Source organism: Artemia sp. Qi Xiang Cuo, chromosome 12, assembly GCF_049724085.1.
Source record: "Artemia sp. Qi Xiang Cuo chromosome 12, ASM4972408v1, whole genome shotgun sequence".
Classification (NCBI taxonomy): Eukaryota; Metazoa; Arthropoda; class Branchiopoda; order Anostraca; family Artemiidae; genus Artemia; species Artemia sp. Qi Xiang Cuo.
Genome location: NC_142805.1, coordinates 59,963,343 through 59,983,144, shown reverse-complemented (window position 1 = coordinate 59,983,144; position 19,802 = coordinate 59,963,343). Strand labels below are relative to the sequence as shown.

The 19,802-nt window shown below is 34.9% G+C and overlaps 2 protein-coding genes across 2 annotated transcripts in view; one reads left to right on the top strand and one right to left on the bottom strand.

The window, feature by feature from the left end:
• Nucleotides 1-584: 584 nt before the first annotated feature.
• Nucleotides 585-19,802, bottom strand: part of LOC148946351 (rab3 GTPase-activating protein catalytic subunit-like) — a 242,629-nt gene continuing 223,411 nt past the window's right edge. The window contains exon 9 of the mRNA XM_089097676.1: nt 585-761. Within this exon, the coding sequence (XP_088953802.1) occupies nt 585-761 (177 nt within the window). The remainder of the gene's footprint in view (nt 762-19,802) is intronic.
• On the top strand, nt 5,340-14,320 carry LOC148946356 (uncharacterized). Its single transcript, XM_089098394.1, has 2 exons — nt 5,340-5,473; nt 12,954-14,320. The coding sequence occupies exon 2, from the start codon at nt 12,989-12,991 to the stop codon at nt 14,171-14,173; it is 1,185 nt and encodes a 394-aa protein (XP_088954520.1). The 5' UTR covers nt 5,340-5,473; nt 12,954-12,988; the 3' UTR covers nt 14,174-14,320.

Genomic DNA, 19,802 nt, shown 5'->3' with positions numbered 1-19,802 from the left:
TATTATGGGACGTAAAGGTGTGATGGGGCTAAAACACACTTAAGCGTCTAAAATTCTTTGTCCTCTAGAACTTCAAAAGATTACTCTCTAATAATTCTTTTCGCAACTTTTTTCCAATCTTCTCTGAAAGTGATTATATCACGCATACCCTCAGGAAAGTATATTTCCTAAAGCAAACGTATACAACCTTATATGAATACAAAAAAAGGCACTTACCCTGGAAGAAGATGTCCATGCAAATATCTGTACCGAAACTCAGACACAATTTCCTGCCAAACATAAGCCATGGGAGCAAGATATGCAGTATAATGGATAAAATAAAACAGGGCTTGCGATATCATTCATGTCACAAATGAAGGATATACACTTAAAGTATTATGGGACGTAAAGGTGTGATGGGGCTAAAACAAACTTAAGCGTCTAAAATCTTTGTCCTCTAGAACTTCAAAAGATTACTCTCTAATAATTCTATTCGCAGCTTTTTGCCAATCTTCTCTGAAAGTGATTATATCACGCATACCCTCAGGAAAGTATATTTCCTAAAGCAAACGTATACAACCTTATATGAATACAAAAAAAGGCACTTACCCTGGAAGAAGATGTCCATGCAAATATCTGTACCGAAACTCAGACACAATTTCCTGCCAAACATAAGCCATGGGAGCAAGATCTGTAGTCGAATGGATAAGATAGAACAGAACTTGTGATATTCTCCATGTGATACTATCAATTGGGGATGATCTTAGACTGTTTAGAACATCCTGGAATAGTCAAATTAATAAGAAATGGGAAAAAAAGGGGGAAGCATTGTTGCTTAATTTAAAGCTACAATTAACTGAATTTTGCAAAATATTAGCGAACAGTTTAGTTTTACTATTTTAAGATAGCACGTACTTTACTCAACGATTAATTTCCTGTTAAATGTCCCTTTTAAATGTTCCTTTTAATGTCCCTGAATTGACTTAATATTTTTTAGGATTATAAATGGTAGCCCTGGTAGCCCTGGGTCTACAAAATTATGGAATATTCTAGAATATTTGAGCCGCTTCAAAATTGCCTGCCAATCCTTTCAGGCAAAACCAAGAAAAAAAGAGGACACATCATTGCTACCCATGCAAAAAGGTGATTTTACTTGTTGCTCAAGGTGGGGGCCGTAACTTTCCTGTCTGGGGTTTTTAGCAGTAACAATTACAATGGTGCAATTTCATTTCGATCCGACACCATTTTCGAGGGTTTTCACGCTATCTTTCGAAATGCTCATAAATTTATAGTAATAAACTTTTACCATTAAAATTAATCTGAATAATACTTACCATTCCTGACACAGCTTCAAATGGCAATTATTTATCACTTAACATTTTTTGTTCCAAAATCATTTTTGAATTTATGGTTATTATGGGCTGTGGTTCGTTCTTTACTAGGTTGCAGCTGTCACTGCAACCATAATTCCAAAACGTTTTTAGCAGCTACTGTCACGATTACCTGTATATGGGGTTATCCAGAAGGGACATTTGGAAAAAATTTTAATTTTGCAATTTTTAAAGCGTAAAGCTTAAGTAAAAAAAAGAAAGAGAACAATTTTAATTAGGTCTTTTATAATTGATCTTATTAGATCAGTTAATAACCGAAATTTCTCATTTGTGTGAAGTTTGACTAGTTTAATAGGTATTTCGACTTCTTAATAATAAAAACAAAACACTGTTTGAAATACATCTTGTGTTTAGTGAACCGCAAATGAGATTCTAGCATTTTGGGATAGTAGAGGGGGGAAACGCCCCCTGAGCCGCTGTTGACTCCATTGTAATCAATATAAATAACGAATAGTTCAGTTGCCTTAAACAAAAATAATATAAAATTATAAAGACTTTTAACTCTAGACTAGTCAAGCAGTTGGTGATCATGAACTGTAAGTAAGGAGCGACTCGACCCAATAGTAACCAAAACTCTAAGAAGACGGAATTTTTTATAACAATAGATACATAAAAAGAATTGGCTTTTTATACTGATTCCAAATATACAAAGTTCGTTAAGTTTAATGTTACCCATCAAAAGCTACGAGCCTGAGAAAATTTGCCTGATTTTTGAAAAAGGGGGGACAAACCCCTAAAAATTCAAGCGATCTTAACCAAAATCACATCATCAGGAAACTCTACTGTAAAGGTTTCAGGCTCCCATCCACAAAAATGTGGAATTTTGTATTTTTTGGCAGAAGAGAGATAATGGATGCGTGTTTATTTGTTTTTTGTTTTTTTTCGCCAGGGGTGATCATATCGAGCCAATGATCCTAAAAGATCGGGAGAGAGCTCATTCAAATGGAAATGAAAAGTTTCAGTGCCCTTTTTAAGTGACCAAAAACTGACAAAAAAGTGACGAAAGATTGAAGGGCACCAAAAGAGAGGAGGGGTCCAAATCATTTCAGAAATAGAACATGAGACTCCTAAAACTAAATATGTATTTTTAGGCATTATGAAACACACATTGTTTTGACAGCTTTTACAATTGGCCAGAGGCCTGAACCCCACAGAAAACCCAGGCGTAGGAAGTGGGTAGCTTATACATTCACACCGAACTTTCAGAACTATTACGCAATAAATTTGTCCAAACGTAGCAAAGCTCTGACAAGTTTACTCGAGTCAAGTTACCTGAGTTGTGACTCGATTCAAAATACAGAATTTAGGGCAATATCGATGTAAGCCCCTATCGGGAAAAGAGATAATCCCCATCCTCATAATTATTTCAAAGGATCTCTTCCCGTCTAGGGACATAATCTGTTACTCTGGAGTAAAAACAACGTTCTTGTTGTTTCAAAAGCCACCCCTCAAAAATATTTGATAAGCCCTCAAATTTAGGATGTCTGCACCTCATATTTCAACTAAACAGTATGGGTATTCTTGGATTTTCAGTCTAATAATAGGGCGAAATAAGTGTAATTACTGTCCTTCGCAAAATCAGTCTAGCAATAAATATCTGATCTCAGTTTCTTAATAAAACCAAATTAGGAAATTAGAAAAAAATTCAAGAAACCTCTTTAAACTATAAAGTGGATGACGGATTGAATTCCACTGAAATCAGAACAAGCAATTCTTGGTGAAAAGAAAGGAAATATGTTCGATTTCGAAACAAATTTATTGGATAATTACAACAACAACAACAACATCAAGAATACATTACATATACAATTAGCTAGACAGTTTACTGTACAAGCTATGTTTCACTGATACGCTTAAAGACCATTTTATTATCTTCATGTTCGATGAATACACTTTAGAGGTAACACGTAGCTGATCACCCTTTTTGAATTTGATCAAGGACATCACATATCTTGCATATACGACATCCCATTCCAGACAAAGCCGTGATCCCTTCATGATTTCCATCGCAATATTTTGTGCTTGTGTACCATTATCATCAGTTTCTAATAGTGTAAACATTCCGATCATTGCCATCAACACAAAAATATCTCCAAAAGAGTAGAGTCAAACTGTTCTTATTCTCACTCCTTAAATTCTATTCACAGACTAATAAAACTATAGCACAAACACGTTCCTTATATTCCCACCATCGATAATATGTAAACAAAGCCCTCTGATTGGCTGAGAAGGAAACATGTGATCTAACTGTTTTCCGTGAAACTCATAACATTTGGCTTGAACAACAACATCAAATACTATTTCTGGATCATCCATAAAACAGACATGAAAAACATCAAATAAATCGAACAATACACATAACCAACCATGAAAACAGACATAAATGTGAGAAAATTCCTGTTTTTCAAATTCTCACTGACAAAAACCATAAAACATCCATAATTTGATGTTGACATCCTAGAAAAACATCAAATAAATCGAACAACACACATAACAATCAATTAAAACAAAAATAAATGTGACAAAATTCATGCTTTTTCATGTGATAAAATTCCTGTTTTTCATTCTCACTGATAAAACCATAAAACAGACATGAATTACTGATGGCATCCATAAATATGACAAAGTTCCTGTTTTTCAAATTCTCACTGACAAAAACCATTAAACATCCAATGAAAAACATCAAATAAATCGACCAACACACATAACCATCCATGAAAACAGACATAAATGTGACCAAATTTCTGTTTTTAAAATTCTCATTGACAAAAAACCATAAACCACGTGGTTCTCGTGCCAATATATGGTGTTAAAAAAAGTTGTAGGTGGCAGCAGGGGTGTCGTCCCGTGTCAATAGGGTCACTTCTACTCATATTTATCATATTTTCGACCATGCTGAACAAAATGGCTATCTCAAAATTTTGATCGGGTGACTTTGGTAAAAAAAATAAGCGTGGGAGGGGGCCTAGTTGCCCTCCATTTTTTTTGGTCACTTAAAAAGGGCACTAGAACTTTTAATTTCCGTTCCAATGAGCCCTCCCACGATATTCTAGGTCCACTGGGTCGATACGATCACCCTTGGGGAAAAAAACAAACAAACAAACAAACAAACAAACAAACAAATAAACACGCATCCGTGATCTTTCTTCTGGCAAAAAATGCAAAAATCCACATTTTTGTAGATAGGAACTTGAAACCTCTACAGTAGGGTTCTCTGATACGCTGAATATGATGGTGTGATTTTCATTAAGGTTCTATAATTTTTAGGGGGTCTTTCCCCCTTTTTTTGAAAATCAGCCAAATTTTCTCAGGCGCGTAACTTTTGATGGGTAGCTCTAAACTTGATGAAAGTTATATATTTGAATTCAGCATTGAAATATGATTGTTTTGATATATATATTGGTATCAATAATCCGTTTTCTAGAGTTTCGGTTACCATTGAGCCGGGTCGCTCCTTACTTACAGTTCGTTACCACGAACTGTTTGATTCGTTACCACGAACTAAAAAAAATAGAAAAACTTATCAAAATTTATTTATATACATTTTTGTCAAACAAAGTTTAGGGGGAGTTCAAACCCGGTAGCCCCCCTCCCCCTTGGATACAGCTTTGGGGGAGGTAATCAAAACAGGGTGAATTCTAAGGAATTTACAGAAATATATGTAAAAAAATTGCGAGGTTAAGGGGACAGGTGTAAAGACTCCCCTCCTCTCTGGTTAATGTGCAAATATACAGCCCAAACTACGCATTTCTCATGCATTTTCCCCTTTATTTAATGTTTATTCAACTTACGTTATTTCGTTAATATTTATTCAATTTACGGCTTTACTCTCTTTTTTTTGTACATATTTACTCAAATTAACTGACAGCGTCAAATCCGGCAGTTAATAATGCACGGCTAAAACTGACGATAAAAACGAAAATACAATTCAATTCATTTTATGGCAGAATGACTTTTTTAAGGTTTGGACAGAATGAAGGGATAGTATTCTCAAGAGACGAGCAAAGTGGTCAGAAAGTGAACTCGTTTTACGGGCAGATCAGTTGATCTGGATTATTTGGTGAAATGTATTTGGCTTACTGATTTTTTGCTTCTGCTCACAGGTAAATCACAGTTGCTTATTATATGTTGTTTGTCCTTCTAAATCCACCCTTTGTGGGGGTGAAAGGGGAGCCAGTCCAGTATAAGCCTAGAACTGGGTCTATTTAGAAGGGAACATGCTAAGAAAACAATTTTTACTTCATGATATGCAAAAAATTGTAGTTAACAAATTTTGAAGGCGCTTCTACCATACTTTATCCCACATTTCCTAATGTGCAAATGTAGCCTATAGCCCAAATTATACATTTCCCGCGTGTTTTTCCGTTTGTTAATTTCGTAAGCGTTGATTCAATTTACGGGTACACGAGTTGAAACAAGAGTGACGCTAGGCAAAATGCATGGAACATATATACATGGAACATATATTTTGGGCTATATACTTGCACATTAGAGGGGAATGGCAGTAAAGTATAGTGAGTGGATGTGCCTTCAAAATGTGCTAACTACAATTTTTCTGCATATTACGAAGTAAGTACTGTTTTCTAAGCATGTTCCCTTCTCAGTAGCCCTTTCTAGACTTAAATTACATTTCCCTCTAAGGTAAAAATCTCAAATAATGTGCTTAAAGAGAAAATTGGGTACTTCCTTCTTAGCTAGTACACACTCAAGAATTGAAGTTAGGTTAATCATAATGAAATATACCAAAATATATGAAAGTATAATAGTTTAGCGACAAAATTAACAGAAATTACAACAAAGAATTATGAAAAGTAGGCAACCCAGAATGCCCCCCCCCCAAATTGACAACACTGAGACCAGGCCTATTATCCTTAAATGATTACCCTTTACTACCCGTTTCAATTTCAATTACCCAGCTCCTTAAATTTTAATTATTTTTTTGACCAGACTTTTTCTTCAGAGCAAATTCTAGGCTCAAATCCTTTGAATAGAATTGAAGGAGTTAAAGGAATATGTCATGGTCCTTAGGAATGGTTATTGTTTAATATTCATCTTTTCCTAACTATTATCATTTCTTATAATATTAATTTTAACGTTAATTCATAAATTTTTTAAACATAATTATCTATCCGTATTATAAATAATTAATTTTAGTTCATATATATTTTTAATTAATAAGATAATTAATGACTAAAAAAATCATCATACATATATTTTACACAGTTACATTATGCCACATTTCAAGTAACTTAATTATCAACTATTTCTTTTTTAGCAACCAATCAAAACAAACGCGGGTTCTTGAAATTTGGATCATGGCCAATTAAAAGGCTTGCCGAATAGGGCCAGTTAAGAGGCTTACCGGTACACATTGAGACAGTTGGAGGCTATTTTTTGCCGAATATATTTATATTAATCGAAAGAAACTTAAAAACTGAAATATAATATTCGGTACTTATGTATTATACGAGAAACACACTCGAGAGCCTGCATCGCGAACATGAGACCTTACCCGTTTTTTACGACCTTACCCGTTATTAACAGACAATTCGGTTCGGTGGAAAAATACATTGTAGCTATATTTTAATTAAATATTGAGTTGGTATTTTGGTTAGGTTAGGTTAGTTTAGGTTACGTATTTAATATAATGCACTCTGGGCGGCCCCCTTCCTTAATTCCTTGTTGTAGTTTTCACAGCCAAAGCTAATTGTCTGGTATTAACACCGTGAAAAACGGGCAATGTATCATGTTCGTGATACAAGTTCTTGAATGTGTTTCTCGTATAATACATAAGTACCAAATATTCTATTCCCCTTTCGGGACAGACACGTTTCTCCGTCATTTCTATATCGCTGCATTTCTGCTTTGCCGCTTTGTTGTGTCCAGAAGAAGAAGAAAAAAAAACCTGAAATTTTTGAATGTACATAGTTCTGACAGCCCTAAAGAGTAGACAAAACATTTTTTGCTTCAGTTTTAAAATTCTACGATTGGTTCAAAAAAATCGGGCAAAAAAGAATACTACCAGTTATTACGACTAGTTAGATAGTTAATTTTACAATAACTTTTTAATATGAAAATAATTGTAAGCTGAAAATAGGAATATAATACTTTCTCTTCAGTTTTTGATCTAATATATATTAGATATATACATTCATATAGTCGCTTTTTAGTTCCGTCTGAAAAAAAGTTTTTTCATTTTATTAATCAATATAAAGGGTTGATATATTTTGCAAACATTAATACAGCACGTATAAGAGCTAGATTGCTACTCTACGACAAGTTAATTCAATCTTAAAAAAAAGCAAAAGTACTTTGCAACGACATATACCGAAAAGCGGGTTTTGAGCGCTTCGTAAAGTTCTCAGGCGGTTTTGGCAATCTTTAAGTTTCTTTCACCTCTGATCAGATAATTAAGGACTCTGGCAAGCTTATTATTCATGTCACCTTTCTAGGCACGTGCGGGGGGATGGTGCTTCTGGGACAGAGCATCCTACAAAAATATAAAAAGGTTCGCGATATCTTATTCACCAATACTCAAGATATACCCCCCCCCCCAATCTACTACTGCTACTGCTACTAAAGCTAACAACTCACCGCAGCACCAAGCCACCTGAGGCCAACACAGCTACGCACGCTCCTCCTCCATCCCAGTCTATTCAATGCCTTCCTTTTTTACACCCTCCCAGGAATTACCCGTTTCCTTTAAATCTTTCTTTGAGGTCCTCCCACCCCAGACGAGGACGACCTGGTTTCTGTTTAGACCTAGACGGTTGGCCGAAAAGGACAATCTTTGCAATTTGTGATCCTTCATTCGCACAACGTGCCCAAAAAATGTGTCACCTTCTGTGAAGCCAAATTGTTTATGTATCTGTACTATTCGCTTCGCACTCATGACTGTGGAGGAAACTATTCCGTCTCGTGACGTAGGACATTTGGCATACGTTTGGTGGATCTTGAGAAACTAACACGAGAGTTCAATTTCGCTACCACGCGTTGGCCGTCTCACGACGAGTGAAGCAGAAACAACATGGATAGTAACATGTGACCGAGTAACGCAATGCGGTGATATTTTCGTACGAAACTCGTGATAAGTCTATCATTAACAGCACACACTCACGAAACATGAGGGTGCGTTTGCAAAATTAAAAAAAACAAGATTTGACTTCAAAGTTACCAATCAAAATAATTATTAGAATGAATATTTCACTTAATTTAAGCAAAAAAGGGTACTTTCCCACTATGTGGACACCTCTAAAAAGTGGTATTGTGTAATTGAACCACCGTGTGACTGAACCCCAAGCAACTGAACCCCTGTAACTGAATCACCGTGCAACTGAACCCCCGTATAACCAAATCCCCGTGCAACTGAACCCTCGTGTAACTGAACCACCGGGCAAATGAACCCCATTTAACTAAACCCTCGTGTAACTAAACCCCCGTGTAACTCAACCCCATTTAACTGAACCCCCGTGTAACTGAACCCACATGCAACTGAACCACCGTACAACTGAACCACCGTGCAACTGAATCACCGTGCAACTGAACCACCGTGCAATTGGGATATCGACACATTGCAGATACAACGCCTTTTAAAACTGGATTCACATAGTACCTCTTGATTTAGTTGAAGATGCTCCTAAATATTTTCCAAACAATGTAACGGCTGATACCATCAGCCATTGTAAATGTTCCTGGTATTTCCTTTTCACAACCAATAAAGGAGTAAACGCTTTTTGATTGTGTTTGGCATTCTTCTTGATATTTCTCTAAGGTTTGACCTTAATGCTGCATGCTTTTTTTTTTATCTATAGGATCAAACATGCCATCTTTTCTTGATAAAAAAAACTTATATGTTAACAATAGGCAACTTGTATAACTTACAGCCCTTGCGCCAGGGGCAGAGGGTTGTAAACCATAGTTATTTAACCTTTGAACTGTTTCAAATAAAATGGCCGTCTCAAAATTTAAATCGGATGTATCTAATTTTGTATTTATTTGAATGCTCAATGAGAGCTGAGAGGTTTTGGCATCGAAATGTATTCTTTGAGATATTTCCGTCTCTTTCAAGCTACAAAACAATCAGAAAACACCATTGCAGAAGTTCCAGTTTCTTTTCAAGTTTTTTTGATTGGTTTATTACTGCCAAATTGTATGTTTCCATGGGAAACATACAAAATTTTTTGTGTAGGGGTTTTCTGGAGGATCTTTCAACTTTACACGTGAAGATGTTAATGGTAATTGCCCAGGGTAATTTTTCCCCGGGATTGAATTGTCTAAAGGATCTTTCCGCGGAGGGGGATCCGGATTTCCCGGCATTATTTAAAAAACGACCAGAAATTAAATAAAAGAAACAAGTTTTTTAACTGAAAGTAAGGAGCAACATTAAAACATAAAACGAACAGAAACTATTACGTATACAAGGAGGTTTCCCCCTTCTGAACGCCTCGCTCTTTACGCTGAAGTTTTACTTTTGTCCCAATTCTTTAAGAAGGACTCCTGAAACACACAGCTCGTTTAGTTAGAACAAAAAGAAGATTTTTTTAAATTCTAAAAAAAACTTAGCGTTAAGAGGAAGGTATTAAGAAGGGGGCAAACCCCATCATATATGTAATAATTTCTGTTCCTTTGGAGTTTTAACGTTACTCCTTACTTTCAGTTGAAAAAAAACTTTTTTTATATATTTAATCTCTGGAAGACATTATAGAAACCGTTTGCCAATACATACAGAATGCGAATTTCCAAAACTACTTGAAATTGCTTTGCCAAATTTTATTGAAACAGGGATTTCCCACAACTTTTTTCAATTTTGATGAATGACTGAGTGTGCGTCAAACAGTAAATAATAGGCTTCGTAATTTACAAAAGGTGTTTTACTCATGAATCATGACGGAAATTCCCAAAAGGCAATTACGATTTTTTTTTTTGCGTCTGAATAAATATATCCTAAAAGGTTGGAAAATAATTAAACAACAGAAAAAAAAAATAAATCAGTCACAATCTTACCAAAAGAATAAAATCATATGGATTAGAAATTCATATAATTAAGAGTAGGCAATAGTAATAATAACAGTTTATTTATAACCCACTGTACAATACGTATAAACAATCGTATAAGAGGATGAAAAGGACCTAACCACAGGCAGATCTCTTCATTTTACCTGGAATTTAACTTATTATATAACGTTAATATATTAGTGACACTAAAAATTCTAATATCTTACGGTTCCTATACCAGCAATACAGATATAAAACGCATTTCCAATGCCGGAAATAAAAAAAAATAAATGTCCTGTATATTACTAGCATGAAAAAATGGGCATGAAGCCGTATCCACAATTTCCAAAGGGTGGGGGGTTACAGAAAATACTTTTTTTACCTATATTTTTGCTACTTTGTACGAGTTAGACAATCATTTCAGGAGGAGGGTCAAACCGGATCCCCTCCTCTGGATAGGGTCCTGCGAAGACCTGACAGAAAAAGAATGGAATGGTTACAAAAAGTTGAATAGAGTCTAGCTAAGGTCTTAAGAGAATGTCGACCACGATTCTGGAATAATTTTAGCATAGGCCTTAATATGCTTTAAGTTTATTCCTAATATCTAAAAGTGCATTATAACGAATAGCTAATACAGAAAAGTAAATACTAATCCTAGACCAATAGAACACAGGAACTAGATTACCTGAAAGGAGCCACGACTCAGGTCACTGGTTCGGTGTTCGGCATTAAAAACTAGAGGCTCACAATTTTCATTGTTAAGCAGAAGGTCAATCTTTCAAGCAGCTTAGATACAAACTGGTCGAAAATAATCATTATTATTATTATTTATTTATTTTTCAACCAATCTATAAATTAGTATAATATGTGGAGTAAAACATAAAAAAAGTATAGAAAACACTTTTATAATAGTATACAAAAATTAATAATAGAAAAAGAAATATTAATATAAGGAGGGGGAAAGAGATATGTACGAAAGGATAAAAGGTGCATCTCAATTTTCTGATTTTGTTTCTTTAATGTCAAGGACTTGATCTATTTCTCAACAGTAAAACAAAATAAACAAATTGATCAGAACAACTAACAACAAATTATGAGACGATGATATTTGCTCAACATGATGGTCATTGGCATGAGGGTCTTAAAACTATGCCAACAAACCTATCGAGAAAATAAAATCATCAACATTCTAAGCATCTATTTTTGCGGAAGGGGAGGAGCAAATTCAAATAAAACTGCTGAAATAGGCGAGCTATCCGGAAAATATAGGAAACCATAGTAAAAAACCGCTACATTCGAGATCTCGCGGTAACTAAGGCCAGCACATCTTTCCCTTGAAGAAGCTCAGGCATAGATGTCTACCACACGGTAGACACCCCACAAAAAAGACACTGCTATTCGTCTTTTTAATTTTCAGTATTTTGAAAATGACTCAAAGTAGAATTCATATCAGAGTCGGTACAGTTATGACATGTCTTCAATGAATAATTTTTTTCTAGCCACGTCGTCTGGAAGGGGTAGTAAAAAAAAACTTGAGACGGGCTCGTCCCACTAGGAAACGGAAGTTCTAGTGCCCTTTTTAAGGATCGGAAGTGGTTGAAAACTGGCCACTAACTCCATCTTGTGCCCCTTTGGGCTAGCTGGCTATCCAATACAATATTACATACACATTTTTACATATATACAATGTCATATATAACAAAATCATTCAAAGGTGTTGCACTTATCGGTCAATTGATTACAATAGCTCCGAAATTTTTATTTAAAATACAATAATAAAATAGACAAAATAAAATACTAGAAGGGACGCATCCAGGATTTTTTCCGGTGGGGGGGGGATTACAAAGATTTTTTCGGGGGGTTTTCAAAAAAACTTTGAAAAACGCATCAAAAATTTATTTATATTCATTTTTATTACGTTTTTGCGTTTCGGACAAACATTTCAGGGGGGTCAAACCCACTAACCCAGCCCCACCCCCCGGATACGGCCTTGACTACTAGCAATTCAGTTCCGTTTGATTGATTACAGACAAATAAATGCCAGCTAAATTATAAACAACCCCGAAAAAAAAGTTACAAAAACACTTGCAGCGGAGTGGCTACATATACCCAACTATTAAACAAAATAATAACCATAATAATAAAAAAAGAAAAAAATGCCAAGTAAAACAATCAACCGGCAAAGATGCTACAGAGCCATTGCTGGCACTGGCACGGAGGGTATCAAATCAATGTTCCAATTGATAGTTCAGCTTATTATCACCTTATGACTTATACTAATAGCTTTTTTGTTATGATTATATTCATAATTAAATAGTATCATCTCATTCCCGACCCATATCCATAATTTAGTACCAAAATATCCACTCTTCATTTTTGTCCAATCAACCATGTTCATTATTAAAATATCTCCATTAAATGAGCCGTTATAAGAGTGGCAGGGCAAACTCATCTTTTAGGTTTCTACCTTACAAAAAGTATTCGAAGGGATTCAGGTCCATGTTAATTTACCCCTTCTGACCCTGGTCACGTCCTATATATTGTCCAAGAGATAATCGTTTATGTGAAATTTTAAGTCCTTTTTTTTAGGTTTTCAGAAAGAAGAAAGCTCCTGGCTGCTATCAATGCATTCCGAAAGCAACAATTCTTCACAGAGTAAGAAAGGGGATGGACATGAAGAGAAGCAAGAAAAGAGGGCAGCTACACTGGCTATAAGCATCCCCAAAGTTGTGGAAGAAAGAATAAGGGACAGGAGCAGAGATAGAAATTTAACGGAATTTAACGGATTTAACGGAATAATTGAAAGAAAGGAGCATTACAATTATTCTCGCGAAGGAAAAGTTGAGAAGCGAGAAGAAATAAGCCAAGAACATTGTGATGAGGATCATTATTTGAAACAAGGAAGGAAAGAACTTAATTATGCATACAATTATGGGAACGATTATTCAGACACTGAGAATTCAACGTTAAAAATGGATGATCCAATAAAGAGTAAAAGAGCATCTACGGCTGATGAAATTCTAATAGACATAAATTCAATGCCAAGTAACTTCATGTCGGGTTTGCACACTGAAGGAAGATCATACCAAAATATACCCATGAATATCATAGCTAAACCCCAAGTCAAAAGAGAGCATCGAGAAAACGAACACAAGTCTGATGATGGCAGTAGCTCTTCTGGTACTGGGAGAGAAGAGGTAGATTATAAAACACATCATACAAGCCGTAGCTCACCAACGGGAGAAAAGAGGTTATACCCAGAAAAGGCTCCGAGACGCAGACAACGAGAAGCAGACAATGTTCTTGACAATATAGCTTCTCTCAGTAGAGGTAGTAGCTCGACAGAATCAGCATCACGGCCAGAATCTCGTGAAAAAAGCACTTCTTCCTCTAAAACTAATGACAGTACCGAGGAAATTATAAGTGTAAACGATATAGAGTCCAGCTCATTGACACCCACATCAGCAATTGGTGGTAATCAACAAGACAGAGATATATTCAAAGGTTTTAAAAGATATTCAGAGAAAGATAGACCAAGGTTTAAGAAAGAAGATCTTTATGTAAGACCAACTGGTTTCAGTTTATTTCTTCCACGTTTTATCTGTGGTCTCGTTCTGGCAGCAACGGCTGGCATCTCGATTACATGGATAATCCTAGGAGTAAAGGGAATGGTAACAGAGACTTCGACAGACCCAAAGCGCTGGCTGAAAAGAATTCTTCCCTTGATTTTACCATTAACGACTTTAACCGCCCTGATAATATTCTGCAAAAATATAATTAAGGACTGGCAAGAAAGAAGATCAGTTTAAAATAGACATAGATAAGTTGTTTTGCTGTTTCACCTTTTAATGACCTCTACTGCGTAAATCTTTTTTTTTTAAATATCTGCCGTCTACTGTTCTTTGTTAAAAGATACATCTCCTTCGAGAATACAATGTTTTAACCAGACAAAATTTAAGGTTTAGACACCTAGGTGCAAATCAATTTTAAAGGAAACTTTCAGGGGAAGAGGTTCAGGTATTGCAATGGTCAAATTTTCTTATTTAGGTTATCTCAGGCCCAGGTCCGCTCAGGTCCACTGCCTATGCAACTCATATGTAACATGTACGGTTACTTACTCGTATTTTGGTACGGTATAAACGTGTTTTTGTTGGAAGTTTTTTTGGAAGGAATTGGCTCGAGAAACCAGAACAAATTTTGATTTAGCTTAAATTGGATATTCAAGTATTCTTGCTCTTTTATCATAGTGCTAAAGATTTGGAATTCTATATTGGAACACATCCCATACAGGTCTGGGGCTTCAGACCTGCCCCAATGACATTCTCATAATTTTGACTATAGTTCCAATACTATTGTTCCAATGACTTTTGTTCAATTCTGTTCAAATTTTCATTTAATTTGCTGTTTTTTTTTAATTTTAGAAATATTTTTGAATAGATTTAGGCAAAAGTTGTTAATCCTTTCCCCAAATTGAGAAAACAATATGATGGCCTAAAGCTTTGTTCAGCCTCTTCAAGTCTGCGCCCCCTTAGAATATCCAGGTCTTTGAAATTTTCCTATATTGCTTTTATATTACCCGCATAGCTAGCCAATTTTTATTCTCCTTTTCAAAATTGTACCCGCTCCCAAATGGCTTCCCTTAAAACAAGTCCGCACATATGTGGTTGTACGCTATTTAAAAAAAAATCGACTGAAAGTAAGGAGCAGTATTGAAAATAAAACGATAGGGCTAGTTGCCCACCTATCTTTTTGGTCACTTAAAAAGGGCACTATAACCTTTAATTCTCGTTCAAATGAGCCCTCTGCTGATTTTCTAGGACTATTGGTACGATACAATTCTTCTGAGAAAAAAACAAACAAACAAAAAACACGCATCCGTGATCTTTCTTCTGGGAAAAAATACAATATTATACATTTTTGTAGATAGAAGCTTGATATCTCTACAGTACTTTTTACTGATAAGCTGATTCTGAGAGTCTGATTTCCATTAGGATTTCTCGACTCCTCGGAGAGTATTTCCACCTATTTTTGAAAATCAGTCAAGATTTTTCAGGCTCCTAGCTTTTGATGGGCAACACTAAACTTAATGAATCTCATATATTTGGAATCAACATGATACGCCAAATTCCGTTTTCATATCAAAATTCCGTTTTTTAGAGTTTCGGTTATTATTGAGCCGCATTACCACGCAGTAACCTTCGTTAAAACAGTTCGTTATCACGGGCTGTTTGATTTAGGCACACAGGTCATTACAGGGGCGGATCCAGGATTCTTTAGGGGGGGGGCAAAATAGGCTGATCCAATAGACTTGTGTTAAGAGCAAGTTTAATTAACGCAAACGTGCGTTAATTAAGTAAATTACACTACTTTAAACTACGTAAGGAGGGGCATCCCCCCTGGATCCGCCACTGGGTCTTTGGGTATTATTTTTATATTTTCGACATAACCCCGCTTATATCTTTTCAAAATTGTGCCCCTTCGTTAATGTCTATACCGTGAAAAACTTCCCAAATACATTCTTGTATGCCATAAAGGCAGATACATTTCCCGCCTGATGATTTTCCTCCTGGAAGAACATCCCAGGTGATTTTAAACTTTTTATGGAAAGGCGATCCTACTGTCATCTCGATTGTTTCAATCGAAAAATGAAATGTATGTGAGAATGCAGTTTTTGGCCTTGATTCTAAAACTAGTTTTGAGGGAGTAGTACACGACAACTCGTATTCCAGGAGAAATTTTGGCTATACCAAAAACACCATATTCTTATAAAAAATCGAACGTTTTTTACTAAAAACCGAAGTGAATTCGAGTAGGTTCTCAGATAAAGTGCACTGGCCAATGGCGTTGATATAAAAATCGTGACACCTGTGTCTAAGGTTCGAAGCTGACAGAGTTGACTCTATTAGTAAAAATAAATGGTACTCTTGCATTATGCGGGCCTCTCGGGTTAACTACTATAGAGAAGGCAAAGATAAAACCCGTTTTTGACATGTTTACCGCTATAGACTAGGCAATGATAGCGTGGTTTTCATTGCGTATACGATATTAAACTGTTGTTTTTGGGCGTTTAGGGGGGGGGAGGTACCTAGGTTAGATTAGGTTAGGTTACGTATTTAATATATACAATGCTTTACCCCCCCCCCCTCCCCTCTAATGTGCAAATATATAGCCCAAATTAGTTTCTAAACTATTATATATTCATCCTATTTTATTTTATTTCATTAGCATTAACCAAACTTGACTTTTTAGAAAGGCCTGCATAATCCAATAGTACCAAATAAATAAATAAAATTTGATGGAAAATAAAAATACACAGCTAGAAATAAAAATTGTTTTCAGCAAAGCACAGATGAAGTTCTGGCCTTTAGAAGGCATAAGGAACATTAACCCTATTTCTATTTGTGGTAATTTATCTTCGTTTTAAGTTTAACTTCATTATTTACTATGATTTCTACTCGTTTTGGGTTTGATTTATTAATTGATAGTAATTTATGTTCGGTTTATGCTCAAATATTATTCCCCTTCATTTCAGCTCTTACTTTAAACAAAAACTTCTTTTAGTTTTTTTTTATGTTTTTCATGTTTTTTTTTCAATTCTGGTAGAAAACACAGGGTGTATAGGCTGCGAGTAGGCCAAAATTTTAAAAGTAAATTTTCAGGAAGACTGTTTCATTAGAAAAAGCATTGCGAAATTTTCTAATGCGTAAGTCGTTTGTTTCTGTCCTATGATTCTCAAAAAGAAATCCAAAATTCTGTATTTTTACTGTTGAGTATTCCAAGATTAGATGGAAGATTAGATTGATAAATAGTCAATTTTTATATAAAACCGGTATTAATAATTGGTCTCAGTCATTATCTTGCAAGCTGATAATTGAAATTTCGCGCCAAAATTCCAAAGGCTTCTAAGTCTGGCTTAAGAAGGAATTAATAATATAATTCTAGTTACTCATTTTACGACCAAAACGTGCAAGGCATCAGTCATAGTGGTATATGCTCCCAGGGGCGGATCCAGAATTTTTTTGGGGGGGTCGCAAAATAGGTTGATCCGATAAACTTGCGTTAGGAGCAAGTTTAATTAAGGCAATCTTGCGTTAATTAAATAAATTGCATAACTTTAGACTACGTTAGGGGGCGCGCGCCCCCTCACCCCCCTGGATCCGCCACTGTATGCTCCCTTTGGAACCGACTGACGGAGAAAGTAGTGACTCAGGTAAATTTTAATTCAGTTACAGGAACAAATAGACAGGATCCCAGGCAGAAATATAGTACCTGTATTAAGAAGATCCTAATGCAGGGGCTGGTCGAAATAACTACAGATAGTACCCTAGCCTAAGTAAATTTGGTGTTGGGATGGAAGATAGCAACGGTTACAGACTACGACAACTTTGTAGGAATAGGAGTCTACTTATAACCAATATGGTATTTGGACGTAAAATGGCCCATAAGTTATGATGGTACTCGTATGATGGTATTACGGCCAATCTAAGTGATCCTCCGAGTCCAATCCGAGCTTTTTTTAATAGATATTAAAAGTAAAGATCATTATCTATTAATGCCTAAAATTAACCTAAAAATGAAATTTAGGCTGGGTACCAGCCTTCCAGGAAGTTGTGACATTGGTAGGCTCCAGGATGAGAATTTGCAAGGAACTTTGCAAGAACAGTTGGACATGAGACTAGAAAGTGCATAATTTGCCACTGTAGAAAATGAATGGACTGAATTTAGGAAAATAGTTTTCAATATAGCAGAAGGTCCCTTACGGAGGGAAGTTGAAATCCAGCAAGGAATATTAGCGAAAACGCTTAAAGCTTGGTAAAAACAAAAGGGGAAAGGGCTTCGTACATGAAGTTTTGAGTTATGGATCAAATGAGAATAAGAGGATAGTAAGGGAAGTAGAAAAGGGACTGATTTATAAACTGAAGAGGGTCAAATAAAGACCATGCATAACAGTGCTGAGAATATGGAAGATGCAGCGAGATGGCATAGCAGTAAGGAGTTACATTGGTATGGTAAGAAATTCTTTGTTTGTCTTGGTAGTATATAATGTATTTGTTCTAGAAAAATACTCCTTTTGTCAACTTAATTGCTCAATATCATCCATGGTAGAAATTTAGATAAAGTAGATAGCCTGGACTGGTCTCAGCTAAAAATGGGAACGGGGCCTCAATTGTTGACAAGGAAAATGTTAAAGAGAGATATGCAAGAACATCTTGAGAATACTTAAAACCCTGGTAAGATTGTAGGAAGTATATAAAAAAGAATAAAGATTGTCAACAATTTGGAAGTGAAGGAAGATCTATTTAGCAAGAGGAGCTAGAGATAGAACTAAATAGATAAAGAGATAGATTCAAAAATACTAAAGAGATAGATTCAAAAATAATAATGACTTAAATGCTGATAGTGCGGTGAACTTATTGTTTAGTTTCCCTATGCTTTTTCCGTTTCTTGATTTCGTCAGCGTTGATTCAATTCACGGGTACACGGGTTGAAACAACACTGACGCACAGTAAAACGCAAGGGAAATATATAATTTGGACTATATATTTGAAGACCTGGGAGGGGGGTAAATTATAGTGCAGTTGCAGTAAAAATGTGCAAACTACAATTATTCTACATATTATGAAGTAAAAATTATTTTCTTAACATGTTTCCTTCTCAATATCTCCCATTCTAGGTTTATACCATTTTTCATACGCAAATTTGTTTAAGTTTATACTGGAATGTATCTTTGCATATTTTCTCTGTCCAGCCCAATACAAAAAATATACAGGTGTACTTTTTAATCAGTAGATTGGCAAATTGAAATCAAAACGTACAATTTATTTTCAAAATTTTACAGCATTTAAAACCTAACGACAAATATCTCATGGTTTACCTTAAATATATTTTATAATTGACCTTTTTTTCAAATTTACCCTGAAATTTTGATTCCCTGGAATAAATTTTAAATTTTCAAACATTTAAACAATAGAAACATTTTAAAAAAAATTAACATTTAAAATATAGCGAAAAATTTTCTATATTTTACCTCAAATATATTTGATATTTTGCCTTTTTTTTAATATACCCTCAAATTCCAAATCCCCGAAGTAAATTTTTATCCCCGTGCTTAATAATCGTGTGTTATTTTCAATTGTTGACATTGCTGTCTTAGTGAAGATGAAAATAGGAATTCCGCAGGAACTTTTTTCCAATACGTGACAAGGATTTATAATACAATATATATATATATATATATATTTATATATATATATATATATATATATATATATATATATATATATATATATATATATATATATATATATATATATATATATATATATATATATATATATATATATATATATATATATATATATATATATATATATATATATATATATATATAATAAAGTTAATTTCAAATCTCAGTCGGATAGATACACTTTTCACAAA

What these genes read in the sequence shown, in the direction of transcription:
- LOC148946356 (XM_089098394.1), top strand. Translation starts at nt 12,989, where the DNA reads ATGCATTCCGAAAGCAACAATTCTTCACAGAGTAAGAAAGGGGATGGA.